The 19460-nt window shown below is 46.1% G+C and overlaps 1 protein-coding gene across 2 annotated transcripts in view; it reads right to left on the minus strand.

The window, feature by feature from the left end:
- Window positions 1-18411, minus strand: part of Pfkp (phosphofructokinase, platelet) — a 62683-nt gene extending 44272 nt beyond the window's left edge. The window contains exons 1-2 of one of the 2 annotated variants that reach the window (XM_048460796.3): window positions 18201-18411; window positions 4387-4460 (exon numbers count right to left, since the gene is read on the minus strand). In XM_048460796.3, coding sequence (XP_048316753.3) covers window positions 4387-4460; window positions 18201-18315 — 189 coding nt within the window. In that variant the 5' untranslated portion in view covers window positions 18316-18411. The remainder of the gene's footprint in view (window positions 1-4386; window positions 4461-18200) is intronic. The other variant, XM_048460795.3, reaches the window with a different exon arrangement.
- Between the last annotated feature and the right edge of the window lie 1049 nt (window positions 18412-19460).

The raw sequence follows: 19460 nt of genomic DNA on the forward strand, positions 1-19460 counted from the left end.
AACCTTTGACAATAGGATAGTAAACCTACACAATAAACTAAAAGCAATGAAACGCCTGTCTTCTTCAGCCACGATGCTCCCAGATTAATTTCACTTTTTCCTATCCTGGGTTGGATCCGCCTAATCCAGGGCAGCCTGCTCAGGGTGTGGTCTTTCCTGAAGACTATTAGTCTTGTCTTATCACTACTGAGGAGGTATGGCCTTCTGTGGGCTCTTAAAGAAAGCACCCAGCTTAAGAGCAATTAAAACAAACAGGAGAGAGAGAAAGAAATGAGTGATCAGCTCATTACATAGAAGAGAACTGGGTTAACCCACCAACCCCTTCCATCTCTCCTGGAATGGAGCCCAAGGGTTACACATGCATCACACGTAGGCCTGACCCAGATCTACGAGCCTGCAAGTAGCAGCTAGACAAAACAGCTCATACCAAGCAGGTGCCAGGCTTTTGCCGGAAACACCAGAGTTGCCAGGCTCATACATTTTCAGGAGAAATGGGGGAAGGAGCAAAGAGGCTCAGGAGGGTGAGGATGAGGATGAAGAGTGGAGGAGGAGAAGAGAGGAGGAACAGAGGAGGAGAGAGGAAAGGAGGGGGAAGGAGAACCCATGATTTAATGACTACTAATCCGTTTAACTGTTCTAATCTGCTGGTAACATTGAAAGTTCTAGGCAAACTGGAGTACACATGAACAAACGTGTTGGGATGAATCACTAAATGATGCTTAAAAACACAATACCGGGAACCTTTTAAATTCAAATCCAATTGGTTGAGAACAGCAGTCCCTAATGAGAGGAATTGTGCCTCCAGGAAACAGTGCCACCTGGAAACAATCCTGACGGGCAGGATTATGGGAAGGAGGTGCTTCGGGCATCCAGTGGGTAGAGTCAGGATGCTTCTTAAACCTGTAATGCACGGGATTCCCATTCCCCACCCCTGATATCCCATCCCAAACAGCACAGGGCTGGTGATAGTGTGGCTAATAAAGAAGCCTAACTATTAGGCAACTCATGATTCCCAGAAGGTCACAGAGTGCACTGGTTCAGTCACATGCCTCAATTCTGTGCCTGGCCACAACCAATGGGGTCAAAGGTGAGCATGTCTTCTTGTCTTGCAACCAGGCAGCAAACAGCCCCTTTGGGGTTAGTACTCAAAACTCTTCCACATTTTCTACCAGTGAGGGAGAGACACAGATTTGTTTTCTTCCGTCCCTTCCTCTTTTTTCCCCTTGTCCACCCCCATTCTTTTTCTTTTAGGGGTTTTGAGGCAAGATCTTAAGTCGCCTAGGCTGGCCTGGAAGGCAATAGGTAATCAAGAATGACTCTGAACTCCTAAAGCTTCCATGCCTCCATCACACCCAGCACAAATAATACTCCCTTGGGTCAAATAAGGACACAGGATCAAAGGGTTATTCTTTCATTTCCAGGCACTGGGCTGCTTGTGAAATTCCACAGTTCCTCACCTATTCCCTAGAAGAGGATTCTAAAGGTTTGCATTTTCAAGGCCATGTGGCTGTGACGAATGATGTGACCTGAGGCAACCAGGAGCTCGGTGGAGGCCATCCTGTAGGTGTCACTTTCTGTACAGGAAAGTACAGCCCCTCACCCCAGGTAGGCTGAGCCATGATTATACTCAGCCTCCTTCTAGGCCACCAGGACTTTGCTGTCAAGCAAGTGACACAAAAGCTTATAGATTTTCTGGATCTTTTTGGATTTAAAAATTACAGAAGCAAAAGTTTTACATCTATATAGATGATGACACTCTCAATTGATTTAACTCCAGTAATACTTACTGCTACTGAAGAAAGACTCCGACACATATGCCAAGTCCTACAGCATCATTGACCCCTCTCGCATACTGAGGCTTCCAGCTCCTTAGACTGAACTTCCATCTATTCATTTCCTCCAACTCAACAGAGGAAGGGAGCCTATGAGTGTGTGAGCCAATCTAATAAATCCTGTCTTATGATTACATATTGTTGGTTCTGTTTCTCTAGAGACCTCTAAAAACAACAGTGTGGAGAATAAATCTGGTTAACCTCAAAAGCAAGATCAAAAGTCTTTCAATGTAGGCCTATAAGAGGATCTCCCTATCAGTTGTTTAATTTTTAAATGTGCAGAGTCTGGTAGACACAGGTCTAGAGCTAGCTAGTATCAGCAGAACTCAGACAGACAATCACAAGATAGGAGACATGAGGAAGAACAAAGTACAAACACACAAGACATGGTTACTGCATACTCCGAGCATCTGAACAAGCACTAAGAGTTTACCAGTTTCTAGCACAGGTTAAAGCACAGCCAACATGTCTTCGCCAACTGAATTCTAGTCTCTTCCCCAACGAACAATATTCAAGACAGAGTTGGCTCTTCATGGAACAGTGGGTTTCTCAACATTGTTTGGGAACAATTGATTCTTCAAGGACTGTCTTGTCTGATTTAAACAGTGTTGGGCAGGATTCTACCATCTGGATGACAGGAACAATTCTCCCTCTAACAATGAGATCATCAAAAGTGTCGTCAAGCAGTGGCAAATGTCTTTGGATCTAAGTCACCCCCACAGGGCTCAGCTCTTTCTGGCCCTACAAAGGACACAGAGAACATCAACCGTTTGGGGAAGAATTCAGTTTGACTGTGAAATAACAGAAATAACTTCCGTCTTAACCTCAAACACCCTCAGAGCAACCGGCCAGATCAAAGAGACTCATGGGGGAACTTTCTCCTTTCTAAGGTGCTTAGGTGCTTAGCTGCATACAGCAAGAGCAGAAGACACTAGCCCTGTGGCCTGCATGAAAATCACATAGGCTCCTTGGGAGACCGTTCTGTAGACTCTAAGTCGCCAGCAAATGTGAAACCATTGCTAATTTTAACAGGAAACCTCATCTGGCACTGCTCCAACCCCAAAGAGCTCATGAAAACCACATTTGCTAATTAGGAACTGTTCTCAGGCCATGAGCCTTGAGCCTGCTCTCAAGGCTCAAGACAGGAGAGAGCAAGAGAGAGAGGCTGGGGAAAGGGGAAAAGAATACACCTCCTATTCCCATGCAAGCCCTGAAACAAAAGCAGAAGGAACAACTTAAAGGCCCAGGTGAAATATGGTCGTGGCACTTGAAGCCCAGTGGCTGAATGGCTAAGTCCATGGCCTCCCTCAGAGACCCCGATACACAAATGCAAACTCTCGGGGGAGGAAGAGGATAAAGAGGGCTCATGTATGGATCCTAATCTGCACTTCCACCTCACGGAGCAGAACAAGGGATAGCAGCAGTCAGGACCAGAGGCTGGACGTGGAAATTCACAAGGAGAATTTGACCTTCACACGCTCCAACAGTAAATGTTAAAATGGTCAGGACGGACTAAGGGTTAGAGCCATTTATCACACAGCCACAGGCTTTGAAAAGCAAATTAAAACCCAAGGGATGAACAAAGGAATACAAGTGCAACAATTTCACAAAAGGGAGGATGCTTTAGCAGACACCGGTGTGGTAGTTTGAAAGTACTGGCCCTCACAATCTCTTAGGGAGTTGCTCTTTGAGGAGGTGTGGCCTTGTGAAAGGAAGTGTGTCACTCTGCAGATAGTCTTTGAGTGCTCAAGATGCTGCCCGGTGTCACAGTCTACTTCCTGTTGCCTGCATATCAAGATATAGGAAGCACCACGCCTGCCTGCGTGCTGTTATGCTCCCTGCCGTATAATATACCGAACCCCTGAATATGAAGCCACCCTAATTAGATGTTTGTCCTTCATAAGAGTTGTCATGGTCATGATTTCTCTTCACAGCAATAGAAACCCTAACTCAGACAACCAGCTGTCTGCAAAGATAAGAAGTTACCACCTCTTCTACTCCTTTGTATGTTTTCTTCCCACCATGGTCCCTTTCTTGTTTCACACACACACACACACAAACACACACACTAAAATCTAAGATCTGCAGGGCAGCACACATGCTTGTCTTTCTAAATCTAGTTTATTTTGTTTAACATGATTTCCATTCCCATTTCCAGGCAAACTCATGACATCATTTTTATCTGTGCACTAATAAAATAGATTCTTCACTGTGAAGCCAAGACATGAGCAGACGCTAGGGAGTGGTGTCAGCTTCACATTAAAGTTGGAAAGCTCAAAGCGGCCGTCTTTCCATCTCTCAGACTGTTCTTTGACATCGGCTCACACAGTTAACACATTCAGGATCATTATTAACCCAGCAATCGAGACCAGGAAGTCGATACCAGCATGACTTTTGTGCTGTCTTATCTCATTTTCCCCAGCACCTCTGGCGCTCAGTCAGGACAGGCAGCAAAAGGAGAGACCTGTGAGCTGAGTGAGCATCAGGGCTATGAGCCAGTGGGCGGTCCGAATTCCTGAGTCAGAGAAAGCACAAATGGGAAGCAGGCACTGACCTCATATATAAAGTACACTTTGGCCCCCACGTATATTCCCATGCGCACCACAGCACGGACAGCAGCGTTCATACCTGTGGAAGGAACAGGAACACTTGTCAGTAGAGAGCTTGAGGCCAGGTCACCAAGACCTGGGTAAACTTCATAACTGCCTGTGCTGTTTCCTCATGAGACATGAGTATGAACCATACCTTAAGGATTAGTATAGTAAATATAAAAAAACTGTTAGAAATCAGGGTACCCTGAATACTGGGGTTCATCTAAAGATGAGTTACATTATAAAAGAACCTAGGGTTTTCTTTCAGTTCAGAACATCACTCAGAACTTCCTTTTCTGAGTCTAGCTTGAGGCTGAGTAGAGCTTGCAACTCCTTAGCCTCCCGAGTGCTGGGATGGTGGATGTGTGTGTGCTCTGCAGTATAGAGTGTTAGACAACTTCAGACAATCACTAAAGAAAACAGAGGGCAGACGTAGCTAGCCAAATTCAAAGAAGCTAATAGTGAAAGGGGCAATGGTCTTAACCACAAAACCAACAAAACAAACCATGGCATTTTTGCTAGAAGAGAAGGTAAAACAAGTCAGTCTACTAGAAATCTCCATATGTTTTTAAGATAGACCAGGGATATTTTCCACACTTAAAGTAAGAGTCACAGTGCTCAATAGAATGCAAGGTCGGAAGCTCAATTTTACTCTCCACTGAGATAACATTTCGGGAAGCTGAAAGCTTGCTTTTGTAGCCTACCTGGGGCATAACACTTGAAGAACCTTGTACCATCTTAGCTCAGTATCCAGCTTAGCTTAGAACGAGCAGGAGAGAGGAGACAAGGAGAAAGGGCCATGCCAAGAATGGATGTAGTCCTCAGCCTCAGAATGAAGAGCAACTCGGCTTTCAGCCAGGTTCCTCCCAGGCTACAGCTTTCTCCAAATCTCCCATCTTGGATCTTGAAATTGTGGGAAACAAGTAACGAAAGCAGACATGCTGCAATACAGAGGGATGACAAGTGACATCCTTAAATAAGTACAAAATTAGTTGGGAGCTGGGCAATGGCTCCATCCACAAAGTACTTGCTGCACAAGCATGAAGACCTGAGTTCTGGTCCAGGCCACCCATGTAAAAAGCCAACCACGGCAGTGTGCTCATGGGGATTGCTCAAACATGGAGACTAACTATCCTGTCCAAGTCAGTGAGTTCCAGATTCAGTAACAGACCCTCTCTCAAAAATAAATGATGAACAATGAAGGAAAGCACTAGACCTCAGGCCTCCACAGAAATGGGCACATGCCCACACAAATATACGTGCACATTTTCCTCATGTTCACTTCCGCAAACCTCTTAGAAACATACACACGCCTTTATCACGGAAACTCAGTCTCAATTTTACCTTCCACTCAAATCATGTTTTATAAGCTGAAGATTTAATTTGAATAGTCCTCTTTGGCAAAACAGCTAAAGAATCCTGTATCATTGATTTTTAGCTCATAAACACATATAAGGCAACAACCACGTAGGGCCCCCACCCCTTAGAATACGTGGTAAAGCACTTAACCGCTGTGTCCTAGAGCCTCAATGTTCTTGGACTCAACAATGTTTGAAGAGCTTTCTGCCAAGAGAACGACTGTTTTTGCTAAAGTGTACAGACATACATATGCCACGCTCCTCCTCCAAAAGGATCCATGGGAAGGAAAACCAAACTGGCATGCGGGAGGGGGAGATGCCTGGCCACATCCTGAGGACTGACTGTCCTGCTAGTTGGTGACAGTGAGACATTCCTGTAACATTCTTGGAATTTCAGCATCATCCCCACCCATACTTTCCCCCTGCAGCCCTTCTTTAACTTCCTAGCTCTGCACCTCCTGTCTTCCGCTTTCCCTGCCAGACAGAGCTGCCTGCCCCTCTCAATTCACAGCTATGTGCTAATGACACAGGCATCTCTCCACAGGAAGGATGAGCTGTAGGTTGGAGGTTACATTTTAGCTGCATGGATAACAGCAGCACTTCGTGGTTCCTGCAGAACGGCTGTGGTTCTAGGGCTTTGTGCTCCGGTTGGAATCACTTAATCGAGCACTAGGTCGATTGTACTGAACTGCACAACCCCTGGAAAACGGGTCGATGCAGTACCCCAAGGAATGATGATGCACTGGACCCTTTTGCACCTCTCTTCTCTGAGGATCTCATTTCCACAAGTCCCCCCACCCCCACAGAAACATGACCTCATGAACAACCTTGGGGGTTTGAAAAGAGTGTGTGTAAAAGAAGAGACAGAAGGAGGGAGATTGCTGAACGCTGGGAGTGATAAGAAAAGGAGAAAGCTGAGTGTGGCCAGAGTGAGCGCGATTTGACTGGGCTGCGGGGGATGAATAAAGAAACGTGAAACCACTCCCTGCTGCGGAGATTATCCTGACAAACTAACTCACCAGGAAAGAGGTGTGATTACACTCCAGCAGTTGGCCCCAGCCCAGGCCCGAGGCAGACTCCTAAAACTGGGGCTGCAGGCTGCCTCAGGAGCTTCTCGGGCACAGCACTAGAGTCTGTACCTCTCCGAGGCTAACAGCTGACCTCCACCTCCACCCCCACCCCACTCCACCAGGCTTCAAGAGGCACAGCCGGAAAGCTTCCATTCACTTGCAAACTAATCTTAAGAAGTTAATGGCTAGGGATCCTACTCGGCCCTTTAGGTGGGATTGCCTCTAAATTCAGCACTTTACTCTCCAGTGTTCCGCATGACTGAAATCACCTAGGGAAGCCTGCTGAAGTCCAGATACCTCTAAGGAGCCAGGAGAAGGCTGGGGCTCTGAAGGGTACTGCCCAGGAAGGGGTAACTAAATTCATTAAATGAGAAGCTGCGACTTGAGCCTCCCTTGAGCTTTAACAAGGCCAGTTTCGGAAGACTACCTACTGGGGCCAGATTCCCAGGTAACGGTCACGGAGATTTTACGCTGTCAGAGGAAGATGAGCCCCACGAAGGTTCTGGGAAGAGGTGAACAGGGATCAAGGAGGAAACAAAGAAAACAATAGGTTGACAAGTATCCTTACTACTTGGGGCTTACAGTCTTCCTGGGTAAACATCTGTCATTTCACTTGGGGCTGACCTTGTCCTCAGCCACCTGGTCATTTGGGACAAAGAGCAGATTCAAGAGTTTCCCTCACACTCAGCCTACTGTTTTTCCCCGGAACAACTACAGCACAGTGTTCTTTCACACATTTGTTTAGGTTTTATGGTCTGACCTGGGACTCAAAGCAACCTCCTTGACTATTTCGTCACCTTCCTTCTAAACAACAATCTTAGTGTTTTGTTTTTTTTTAAAGAAATCTAAATCCCAGCCCAGTCCTCCCGGAAGGCTTGGAACAGGAATAAAGACAATCTAAGAAGACATTGGTGTACCTCCCTTTGTCTATCAGATTTTTGAAACAATGGACCTCAAGGAATTGGAATTTCCCCCAGGAATCTCATGCTGGGAGAAGAAAAAGACTGGAGCGTGGTGCTGGCCAGAGTGACGCTTTCTCTCAAAAGACAGGAATAGTTCTGTTAAATTGTCGGAATACCTTGCAAGTAGCTGGGCTTGGCCGTGCATACCTTTAATCCCAGCACTAGCGAAGCAGAAGCAGGTGAATCTCTGTGAGTTCAAGGCCAGCCTGGTCTACAAAAAAAGTTCCAGGACCCTTGGGCTAACAGAAACCATATCTCAAAAAGCTTTAAAAATAAAATAAAAATGAAAAACAAAACAACAACAACAACAACAAAAAAAAACCACCTTGCCAGACAGACTGTAGCCCAGACAGTGGTTAAATCACTGTTGGGTATGAACAGGCCGGACCAGAACTGCTTACTTAGTTACACATTCCTCTTGTCTTCAAGTTAACCTAATCGCAGAAGGATTCAGACCTGGAAGGTAGAACTGGGGTGAGGTGGGGCGGTCTACGAACTTCTTCATTTCTCTTCTCAGGTGTGTCACTCTGAATAAATCTCCTTTTTCTGTTTTCACTATGACTTTGCATGTTTAATTGACATATTGAGGGCTGGTGGCAGAGCCCAGCTCGTCAGGCCTGCCAGACCCAGGCCCTGACCCTAGCAACTCCAGGAACAAGTGCAATCTTCTTATAGAACTGAAACTAGTTTACCGTGGAGAGGGTGCTGTTGGTTGGGAAACCTGTGACTGAATGGAAAGGAGGGATGTGTCGCCAACGGTTCTCACTAAAGGGACAGTGGAGGAAAAATGGTGGCAAGCTCACTTTTTCCTTGAGGCCATGCAAGGAAACATTAGGTAAATCTTTATTTTCTGGCTACTGTGAGGCAAACCTCACCCATTGCAAAGGCTGGCTTTGAAACACTGCTCTGGCAACACTTAAACTGTCAGTCCTGTGAAAGTAACTATTTGAGATGAAAGAACTAACCACCCTGATTCAACTGCTGCACATGATCAATGGGTACCTCGCAACAAACCTATGTACCATATCTCTAGTTCCCACGATCCTACGCCCTCTTCTGGTCTCTGCAGGAACCCACACACATGTGGCATTCATTCACATAGACACACACATATACAGACATAAAGTGCTTTTAAAAGATGAACATAAACCATGCCCTATATTATTCTTGCTGCTGTAGTTATTCATTAAGCTCTGTCTCTAAATGATGTTGATAGGGAAGGGGTGTAGATGCAGGGACAGAACCCAGGAAAAGCCTGGCTCCCTCACAGTTATCAAACTGGAAGCCACCTTGACCCGAGGTCCAAGAGTCAACATCAGAAGGGCTCAGATAACTCTATAAGGACGTTCTTCATCTGCCTAGACATCACATATACCGCATGTATGTGGATTGAGTGTCTACTCTTTTCCAGGGACTGTTAGGAGACTTTGCTGACATAAGAGCAGAGACCCTGGCCCTCTGGAGCTCAGAGAAGTCAGGAGAGGGCAAAGAGCGGTAACATAAGTATCAATAGTGCCCACCGACAGGATCTGGAAATCCAGTTCAGTGGTAGAGGACAATTTGGAGACCCTGGATTTGGCCTGCCATGGGAGTAAATAAAGAAATGAGGAACTGAGAAGATGGTTCTGTGGATGAAGGCTGGACACAACAGCACGCATATGCAAACCCAGTGCTGACCAGAGGGGCCCCTGAAAACAGACAGCTGGATGGTGGGTTAGCCAATCTAAATGAAACAGTGAGTTTCAAGTGTCTCACCATGGTGGCGTGTGCCTTTAATCCCAGGCAGGCAGATCTCTGTGAATTCAAGGCCAACCTGGTCTACAAGAGCTAGTTTCAGGACAGGCTCCAAAGCTACAGAAAGACACTGTCTCGAAAAGCAAAACAAAACAAAACCAAAAAAGAGTGTCTCACAGAGTGGAGAAGTGATTGGGTAAGATATCTGATGTCCATCCCTGTCGTCCACAGGTTTCCACACAAGCAAGAGCACCCACACATGAGTGCATACAAGACACACATGCACACATACACACACACACACACACACACACACACACACTGAACAATATAATAAATTAGTAGCAAATAAACACATTAAAGTTACTACTAAAAAGGCATAAATGTTAGGGAGATAACTGTCAAGCAGAGTGGTACAGGAGAGCGTGGAGGATTTAGGAAGCACTAGGGTGGTTCACCAGGGCTTTGTCGAAGACAAGTGTTTGAGGAAGAAACTGAAGTGGAAGAAGTTAGCCAAACAGACAGCTGGAAAATACTACTGGCCCTGAAACTACAGGGTTCAGAAACTGTGAGTGTCCCAGTGTCCACAGCAAACACTGAGACCACTGTCACCTGATCCTGTTTATACTCATAGAGTCCATACAAACATGTAGAGTTCTTTTTTAAAATAAATCCTTTTTTACTTTCATATATATGTGTGTATGTATGTGTGTATGCTTATGTATGTACATGTGTATGTATATGTGTGCATGTGCATTTATGTATATGTATGTAGTTGTGTGTATACATGTGTGTATGTATATATGTTTATGTATGCATATATTCCTTTGATCAAAGTTCCTCACACATTATACTCTTATCATCTTCCTCTCTCAAATTCCTTCTTCTCAAGTCCCCTTTCCTACTTTTCATGTCTTTGTGTATAATGAGGTAAATTTATTTGAAGATCTCTGCATGCACAAGGTGGGTACTTGCTTGAGTAAGGTCAAGTGGTTGTATCACTGAGGAAAATGATTCCCCAGCCCTGCACTTTCCTTGTCTATAAGGCCCCTGAGAGTTGGGGGTCTTGTGAGCCACACTCCCATCGATGGTGGGATGTTGATGGGCCAACCCTGTACAAGTCTTGTGCAATTCCACGCTGAGGCCGTGAGCACATGGACAGCATCATTACTATCAGGGCAGTTTTCGACACCCCTCCCATCTCCAGTTTTTACAGTCTCTCCATCTCCCTGAGGAAGAGATGCCCTCTTTAGATAGACTCTTTTAAATGAAGGTGATGACACACAGTTGTGGCTCTGTGACATCCATCCATCAGGTGTCTTGCCCACACTTAAATGTGCTATAATGGCAGTACATACAGATTCCTGTCTTAATTCAGAAAAGAGAGTATCAATAACCAATACAACAGTTATGATGAAAAATATTGAACTACACACACAATTATTTCACCTCTTTCTATTACTTTCACTAATATGGTTACTACATCAATAACCACAGGCTACTAATCCAAGACTCTTTTCTTTTTTTCTTTTTTTTTTTTTTTTTTTGGTTTTTAAAGACAGGGTTTCTCTGTGTAACAGTCCTAGCTGTCCTGGGAACTAGCTCCTGTAGACCAGTTGTAGACGAGACTGGCCTCGAACTCACAAAGATCTGCCTGCTTCAGCCTCTCAAGTGCTGGAATTTAAGGCATGCAACAGTCCTGGAACTAGCTCTTTTATAGACCAGGATGGCTTCAAACTCACAAGGATCCACCTGCTTCAGTCTCCCGAGTGCTGGGATTAAAGGTGTGCACCACTGCTGCCTGGCTGCAAACCTTATTCTTAAGGGACAGAAATGCTCTTGAAATCTACTCACTAATGTGTGAAGTACTGAACACAGCCTGGTACATAACTAGGTCCTTATTAAACAATGGTGAACACTTTATTCCATAGGACCTACTTCCTATGGACAATTTTTCACTGACTTCTTTTTTTCTCTTTATTTTATTTGCTGCTGTTACAGGCACCATTGAAAAGAATGTATTCTCATTAGCCTTCGTATAGCTACATTTTCGTACACTGTCTTTATAGTTTCAGCAGATGAGTTCTCGTCTATCTTGTGCCCCCCCATTCAAAAGCCCTTCTGCTCCTTCCTAGGCTGTGTGTCTGCTGTAGCATCCTGTCAGTCACATTCCCCACCCTGCCTCCCCAAGCCTCCATCTGTTTCTTCTGAGTCACTCAATCCCAGTTCTCTGCCTCTCCATTCCACAAAATGACCTTTATCAGAGGCAGCCAGTAACCTCAGCATGGTTTCCCAGTTCGCACAAGGTAAATCCAAAGTTTACACACAGCCTGTGATGACTAGTACCTACCCAAAACCACTTCCTCCCATCCCCCCCCATAAGGAATCTGGCTCCCTGGCCTTGGGCTACTTCCTGTTGGCTCCTCCCAGGCTTTCCAAGGTTCTGCAGGCCTCTGTGAAAACCGTAACTCACACCTTTCCCTGCTTCTGGTACAGGATCCTTCTCAGCTTGCAGCAGCCTCTGAGATACACAATCCATAGGTTCATGTCGTAATAGGGATAGAAAGGACTCCCGGGTTCTACCTAAGGCTTCACACATTCCACAACTTGATCCTGTGGTGGAATGGTTATAGAAGAGCATAAACAGTCTGAATAAAAGCAGTATTAAATTTGAAAAACCATCAGACAGACAGAATGACTGCTTGGGGCAACTATGTGCCCACCCCTTTCAATTATTTCTAATCAGAAAACTTGTAACTAGGTCACATTTTTAGATAATGGACCCTATGTTATGAAATCCGCTCAGACAAAATGTTGGCCAAGCCGAGAGAACAATAACATAGGGGCACCGGATTGATGTATTAGGGAAGTCTCCTGGGAGCTTGGGCTTACCAACAACAGCCCCTTTGATCCCTGAATCTTGGGTGGTCTGTAACCCACCTGGGGGTGGAGGGATTAGGGAACTCTAGTACCATTCCTAGCCTTTGGCAGAGCTGCTCTATCAGCATAGGCATCAGTGCAACATCTTTCAGTGGCAGTGAGCATAGTGAGGAGGGACAAGGAAGTGATGGGGGGCAGTGATGTTAGAAGGCCAGAACGGTCCAGCCCTTCTTCTTTGGCTGTGTCCCATTTTTGTCTGATGATGTAAGGAGGTAAGGAGCTAGGGGATCCAGGGTGGAGGGTGGGGAAAGGAAACGGAGACTGGCAGAGATGAAATATTCTGACTGCTTCACCTTGCAAATAAGAAAGAAACTCCTGTTGCCCTTCTAGTAGGTGGAAGACAGGGCTTATAGATAAGTCTGCGTCTAGGGAACTGTTCCCTATGTTTAAAGCTGCATCCATCTAGACAGGCACAATTACTGTAATTTCAAACAACATACAAGGTGGCAAAGCCTCATTGTGAGGAAGAATCCAGCCTGCATGGAGGGACTTGGTAACAAATAAAAATACAAGAGTGTACTCCAAAAGTGACTCAGCTCTCCGCTGAGTACAGCCACCTGCCCTTCACTCCTGAGCACTGTACTTAATGTAATCATTCGTGTGGTGACTATGTAGCAAATGAACGCACCTTTGTATTCTGACATCTGTCTCCGACATGTGGGGACTTTATATTTCTAATTCTGGTGGCTTTTGACAGTTAAACAATAGATCAAATCGTCAACAGCCTCAGATTCCCTGGATAAAAGGCTCCTTCACAACCAAAAGCTTTTGGGTTCACATGCCTCAGGTTTTCATCTTATTTACTTACTTATTCTGGAAATCAACAAAATATCTGGCTTCCAAAAAAAACCATAGGAATGCATGTCACAGAAAATACCTCACAGAAAATGATGCGCTGGGGTTTGGTGAGAAACCCAACTGATCACTTGCCTGGCATGAACAAAGCTCTGGTCTGATCCCCAGCACCAAGGAAATAAACAAATACTGCACTGTCGTCCTGTGATAGACCTGCCCTATATTTTTGCTTAAATTATCATCTTATTATCCGAGTGACGCCTTGGACCAATGTACTCAAAGAGCAGGCAAGAGTTTTAGGATAGTAAACACAAGTGCCTGTGTGCTTTGCTCATACACAGACACGCACGCGCGCGCGCACACACACACACAATGTATGTGGAGCTGTGTGAGGTCACATGTCTATTGTTCGCAAAATCTGCATATACTGCTGTCCCATACAAGCACAGTTATGGGTAAAGAAGGGGCCCCACCAGGGCTCTCATTTGGGTGTTCAAGGACTGCAGACTTGCTTTGTGATTTTCTTGGAATCGATTCTTGTATCCATCCTTTCAGAAACCAATCCAAGGACTTGGAAGTTCATGTATAACGTTGACAAAAGTTTTTATATAATTCAGCACATCCTCCCATAAGCCTTGAAGCATCTCCGCATTTTATCACAGCCAGTACACTGCAAATGGTTATTATGCTGTATTGGTTGGAGGGTGATGACAGCAAAACAAGTTCATGGATAATTTAGACCATGCTACACTTAGAAATAAATGTTCAAGCCATGTTTGACGGCATTTGCAAATGTGAAGTTCACAAAGATGGAGGGCAGAGTGAATCTAAAAATAGAGGAACCAATTCAGCACCTGGGCCAAGTCTGTGGGCGCCTCTGGCTTCTAAATACAATCTTCAAGTTCTTTACAATTACTAGTGGTTGGTACCTATTGCTCAAAGGCTGACAGAGCAATTTTGATTAATGAGGGTCTAATTCACCTAATGCTCCTAATTCACCTAAATGCAAATTTGCTCCCTGTCACTTTACTGGTGATTCCAGGTCGGGGGACAGTCAACACGTACCTCAATGCTTGGTGTCTGCCACGCAGGATGTGCGAGCTACAGTTGCACTGAGAGCTGTCAAGAGCACAGTGTATCTGCATCCCATCTACAGCCACAAGTTCTGGCCCTGACACTCACTTCTGTGAACTTGAGAAAAACCAGAGCATCTTCAACCTCAGTGGCTCATTTAGCAGATTAACCTGGCACCCGGAGTACTTCAGCCTACCACATAACAAGCGGTCTTTAATGGCTAGTTAGTTTCACAGAGCCTGGAGAGATTCATACAAAATCTAAGTAGGTGTTTGGTAAATATTGTATTAATGTTGATGTCTCCAGAGACAATAAACAACTGAGCCTACCCTAAACACAGATCATGGAGTCTGACTAATTTGAATGCAACCATACACCAGACCCACAGAGGCCAAAATCGAGCTTATTAATTATCACATTTATTAATTGATTTATTTGTATATGTGGGAGGGGGACAGGCCGTGGTGCACATGTGCGAGTCAGAGGACAAATTTCATGCGTCAGTTTTCTCCTTCCACCATGTGGGACTCAGGGATTGAACTCACCAGGTTTAGCAGCAAGCACATTTACCCAGTAAGCCATCTCAGCGATCTGCTGCAGTGTATCTAATAGCATTAATCATTTTTGTGCAGGAAGTAATACTGCCTGGATGTGGGCACCCAGTCACAGTCAACTTGCTTGTCTAGCAATGTGGAGTTCATTTTAGACAAATGTGAAAATAATGGTGAATTTTCAGTTTCATTTTAGAATGAAATGTATAAATTGCTTTGGAAAAGAAAATTTTCTGCTGCTTTTGTGTTGAGTGCTATGCCACATGGTTTAAGCTACCTTGCTGTTACTCATAGTGTAAAAAAGGCATTTACCTGCTCCGCTAACAAAGTGGCCCAAAGAGAATCTACGTACATTTGAGAAAGCCGGGCTTCATTCACTTTTGAGCAGTAACTCGACCAGTGTTACAGAGAGAGATCCTATGAAGACATGGTAAGGTAAAGAGAATTTGAAGACAAGATTTCATAAAGGATCACTTAAATCCTGCTACCACCAGGTATGTGCCTTATGGTCTTCCCTAAGTTACTTATCTCTTGTGAGTCTTTCTCCCTACCTTCAAAATGAAGAACTCAGTATCTTGTAGTCTTATCATTAGGAAGAGAGAGAACTACAAGGCTTTAGCATATAAGATGTATACAATATGTACTGTACTAACTATGCCATTCCGATATTAAATAACATTCTGTTAGTGTAAGATTTAAATTTGCCTCCGACCTCTGGCTACGAACAAACCCCTCTTTCAGGAAAAATCAGGTACTGATGACGTCAAGATGGAGTAGTGGAAGAATAAGAGTACAATAAACACCATCTGTCCAAGGAGTAGTGACACTGTTAAGTCCAGGTCATCTGAGCATCTCAAGAAGTTTATCCAGGAAAAACAAAATGCATGCACCCACTCCAACAGGTCCAATATAGTATCACAACAAAGCATGACTGTTTATACAAGTTCTAAGAAAAACCAGGCAGAGAACCCATACAACTGGCTCTGACTTGCTTCCCAAGAAACAGCTCAGGTGTGACAGGACATAGTTGGTGCCCGCTCCTAAGGCGAGCACCACCTTCCATGAACCTGATACCATACTAACCCAGCGATGTTCAAATACAATTTTGGTTTTGAAAGTATCTTTTTTTCCACTGAAGAGACAGCAAAAGAATTTTAAAATCAGATTCCCCACTTCTCACCTGTTGAAGGTCCAAGATAAACAGAAAAGAAAATGAAGTTTCTGCCAAGTACCAAAGAATCTCAGACTATTGTACACAGGCTAAATATTACAGGAAACGTTTTTGGCCAGGGACTTCAAAAGGATAAGCCATAAATATTGGTTTTCTAATCAACCAGGATGTTGATTCTAAAATAAAACCTTTCACCACTTCACCTTGCAGCCCTAGTGGCCATAAGCCTCTTCCTGTAGTGGCAGTTTCTCCTCTGGCTGCCCAGGATAAGATCCAAAGTACTTCCTATTTTGCCTTAGCACGGTTCTGGGTAAGGATGCAAGCACTTTTGAAACCCTTGTATTTAGATGAGAAACCACTGAATGTCCTGGTACAGATGACTGACTGCCCCAGAGATGGATACCTTAAGGTGTTAAAATTTGAGTAACTCTGTTAATGTTATCTCACATTTCACTGAGCTGTTTTTCCAGCCTCCGATGCATCACAGCGTTCTATGTCTCTGGGAAACCAGTCCTCCGTGAAGAAATGTTTGTACCGAGGATCTCCTTACTAAAATACTAGTACTGCTGCAATCCTGCTTTCTGGGGAGGAAGGAGGGCCTGGTGACTGATGTTGCCATTGGCTCCTTTAAGATAATGGGAGGGAGAGCACTGGGGACCCCTCACTGGGCAGACCTAGCTTCCGGTGTCTGTGAGCCTGATGCTCGGAGCATCAGAAGCAACATTAAAGTGAGCCTAGCCGGTCTTGGAAACATAAAGCACACCGAAGACTACGGGCGCAGCATCACGTAGGCTCCCTGAGCCACGCCAGGGCGGGGCGTTGCCCTAAGTCCCAACCTGCAGCACCAGCGCTGGCCCCTCCCCGCTCAAGGGCAAAGTGAAGGTCATCTGTAAGGGTGGGCAGAAAGCAAGGACACCGGGCTCCAACCCTAAGCCTCTCCGCTTGTGATAATAAAACGTGTCTTTTGGACTTAACTAGGGCAGAGGGAAAAACGGAAAAGCAAAAGCAAAACTCAGCTCAGGGAACTGTCTGCATCCGGCGCTAATCTCAAGACCTGGAGAGCGTGTACACTATGAAAATGTAGGTCTAGCTCCTAGAGAGTGTTTCCATCAAGGAATTAGCATAGGAAAACATACTGTCTGGGAACCCCAGTGCCCTCACGTGTACCTTGGGAGAGAGACCGGGGGCGTGATGTGGTCACCCCCATCGCTTTTACGTTTTAAATATTCTCTTAGCTTATCAAGTCCAAGGGTCCTGGAATTACGTCTCTACAGCTCTGAAATCCCGCCACGGGGAGAAAAGGGAAGACAGGAGCCGGTGCTCTAGAGAGTACCGGTGACGTCTCGGAGTCCCCGCTTCCTGGTCTTTCCCGTCCTGGGGAGGCTGGCAGGGAGGGCCTAGTAACCCATTTTAGTTTTCAGTTTTGTTACGAGCAGGAAGGCGACAGAAAACCTTTTAAAGAATCTCCCTAGTGAAAACACGAGGCGCCGCCCGACTGTCAACGCCACACCGGGAGAGACCCCTGTGCGTACCCAGCCATTCTTCCCGCATTGCAGCAGCGGGGAAGCTGCCTGAAACGCGTGGGAGGCGGGACTGGATAGGAGGCGCTGCGGGAACCCCGCTGTTTTTTCTACGATGCCCAGGGATTGGGGTGGGGCGAGTGCTATGCCATCCAAATAGTCGCCCTGCACCTAATTTCACGAAAAAACTCCTAGCTCGATCATATGGCTCAGACAGTAGACGACCCCATTGGCTAACTCATTTAATAAACCTGTGGATGGAAATTTTTTTCATCTTGCGAATAAAGGATCTTACAACCATACCCCTCATCCTCTGCATCTCATCTGGCAATGGAGCTCCACCCTCTATGGTCGCCCCTCAAGCACCCTAGTTGCTCCTAGCATAGGGCTGCCTCTTCCGGCTCTGGGCCACCAGTTCGCCTAGAATCTCACCCGTCATTTTCACCCTTGTCTCATCCTTTCTCCCAGATTCACATTATAAAACGTTTCGCTCTAGCTCTCCCTCTCTTCTCACCCCGATTATCCTCTTCAGTAGCCCTCTCCGATAGCCCTCCCCTCCGCCCCTGCCCGGGAGGCAGGCTAGAGAGCCGGTAGGCGCGCACCTTGGGCATCCCCGCCGCTGGTCAGGACACCGATGGCTTTGCCATCCCCAGAGAGGTGCTCTAGGTACTTGGGAAGGGAGCCGCTGGAGCCCGAAGAGGAATCCACGTCGCCCATGGCGAGAAGATCGAGAGATGTCGGATAGCTCCCGCTCCGGTGCTCAGCAAGCAGTGAAGACCTGGCCCACGCGCCGGAGCCTTGGAACCGCTGCCCCGCCTGCACTCGCCGGAGCCGCCCACGCCCCGCCCGAGCGCCAATGGGCGGTGGCGGGAGGCGGGACTCTGGCAAGGGCGGGGCCTGTCGGGTCTAAGACTCCAGCAAGCAGCCGGGTGGGCAAGGAGGACTGGGTGCAACGCCATATAGTCTTAGGGATGCGGCGCTGCAGGCCCTGAAAGGTGGAGTCGGATGTGTGGCACCATCTCAAAAGAGGAATGGAGGGATCATCGCCCGGTATGGAGCCCATAAGTGGATGGCAGCGCAGCTGTGGGGATGCTTCCGCAAGTGGGCGTGGAGCGGCGGGCCCACCACGTGGGCGCCGAGGCTCGTGGTGGGCCCATCACCCAACCTGCTCTAGCTGTTAGGGTGGCGGTTGAGGAAGCCCAGAGGTCTGTGCAGCAGCAGAGGCACGCGCCTTGCTTCCAGTCAGATTCAGCCTTTTTGTGCAGGGTCCAGAATCCACAGGATTCCCCAGGTTTCAGCTCCATTCCGAAATCAGGAAGGAAAGATGTGTGAATAGGTCAAGTTGTATCTCTGACTGTGGAGAAGGGATTGTTTATAGAAGAATGTGGGAAGGCCACACCCTCAGCAGGCAGGTCTGGGTTCCGAATAATCCAAAAGAAACCCTAGAAGGTGCAACAAGAAAGGTTTAACAAGCAAGTATAACGAGGCACAGTTCCCATCCAATGAAAGCCCTGTTCTTGCTTTGTTCATCAGAACCCCGAAGGTTCTACTAGAAACGACAAACGCCAAAAAGGGGGTATGCAATCTGTGTTTGATTATTAGCTGTTTTGGAGAGCCACTTCCTGCAGGTTCCTTCAGCAGCCACCCCAAGAATAAAACTGCATAAGCAACCGAACTGGATGGCCCCTCAGAAGGGGTGGCGGCCCTGGGCCCCTTTCCTGTGCAAAATATGAGAAACAAAAATAACAAAACTAAGCAAAGACAATACAAGTAATGTAACTTTTACTTGTCTTTTTACTTGTGGGACAACCCTAAAAAAGAGATGGGGGCACACAAAATTTGGGTCTTCCAATTCACTCCCT

Source organism: Myodes glareolus, chromosome 14 (genome assembly GCF_982192425.1).
Source record: "Myodes glareolus chromosome 14, mMyoGla1.1, whole genome shotgun sequence".
NCBI classification, from domain to species: Eukaryota; Metazoa; Chordata; class Mammalia; order Rodentia; family Cricetidae; genus Myodes; species Myodes glareolus.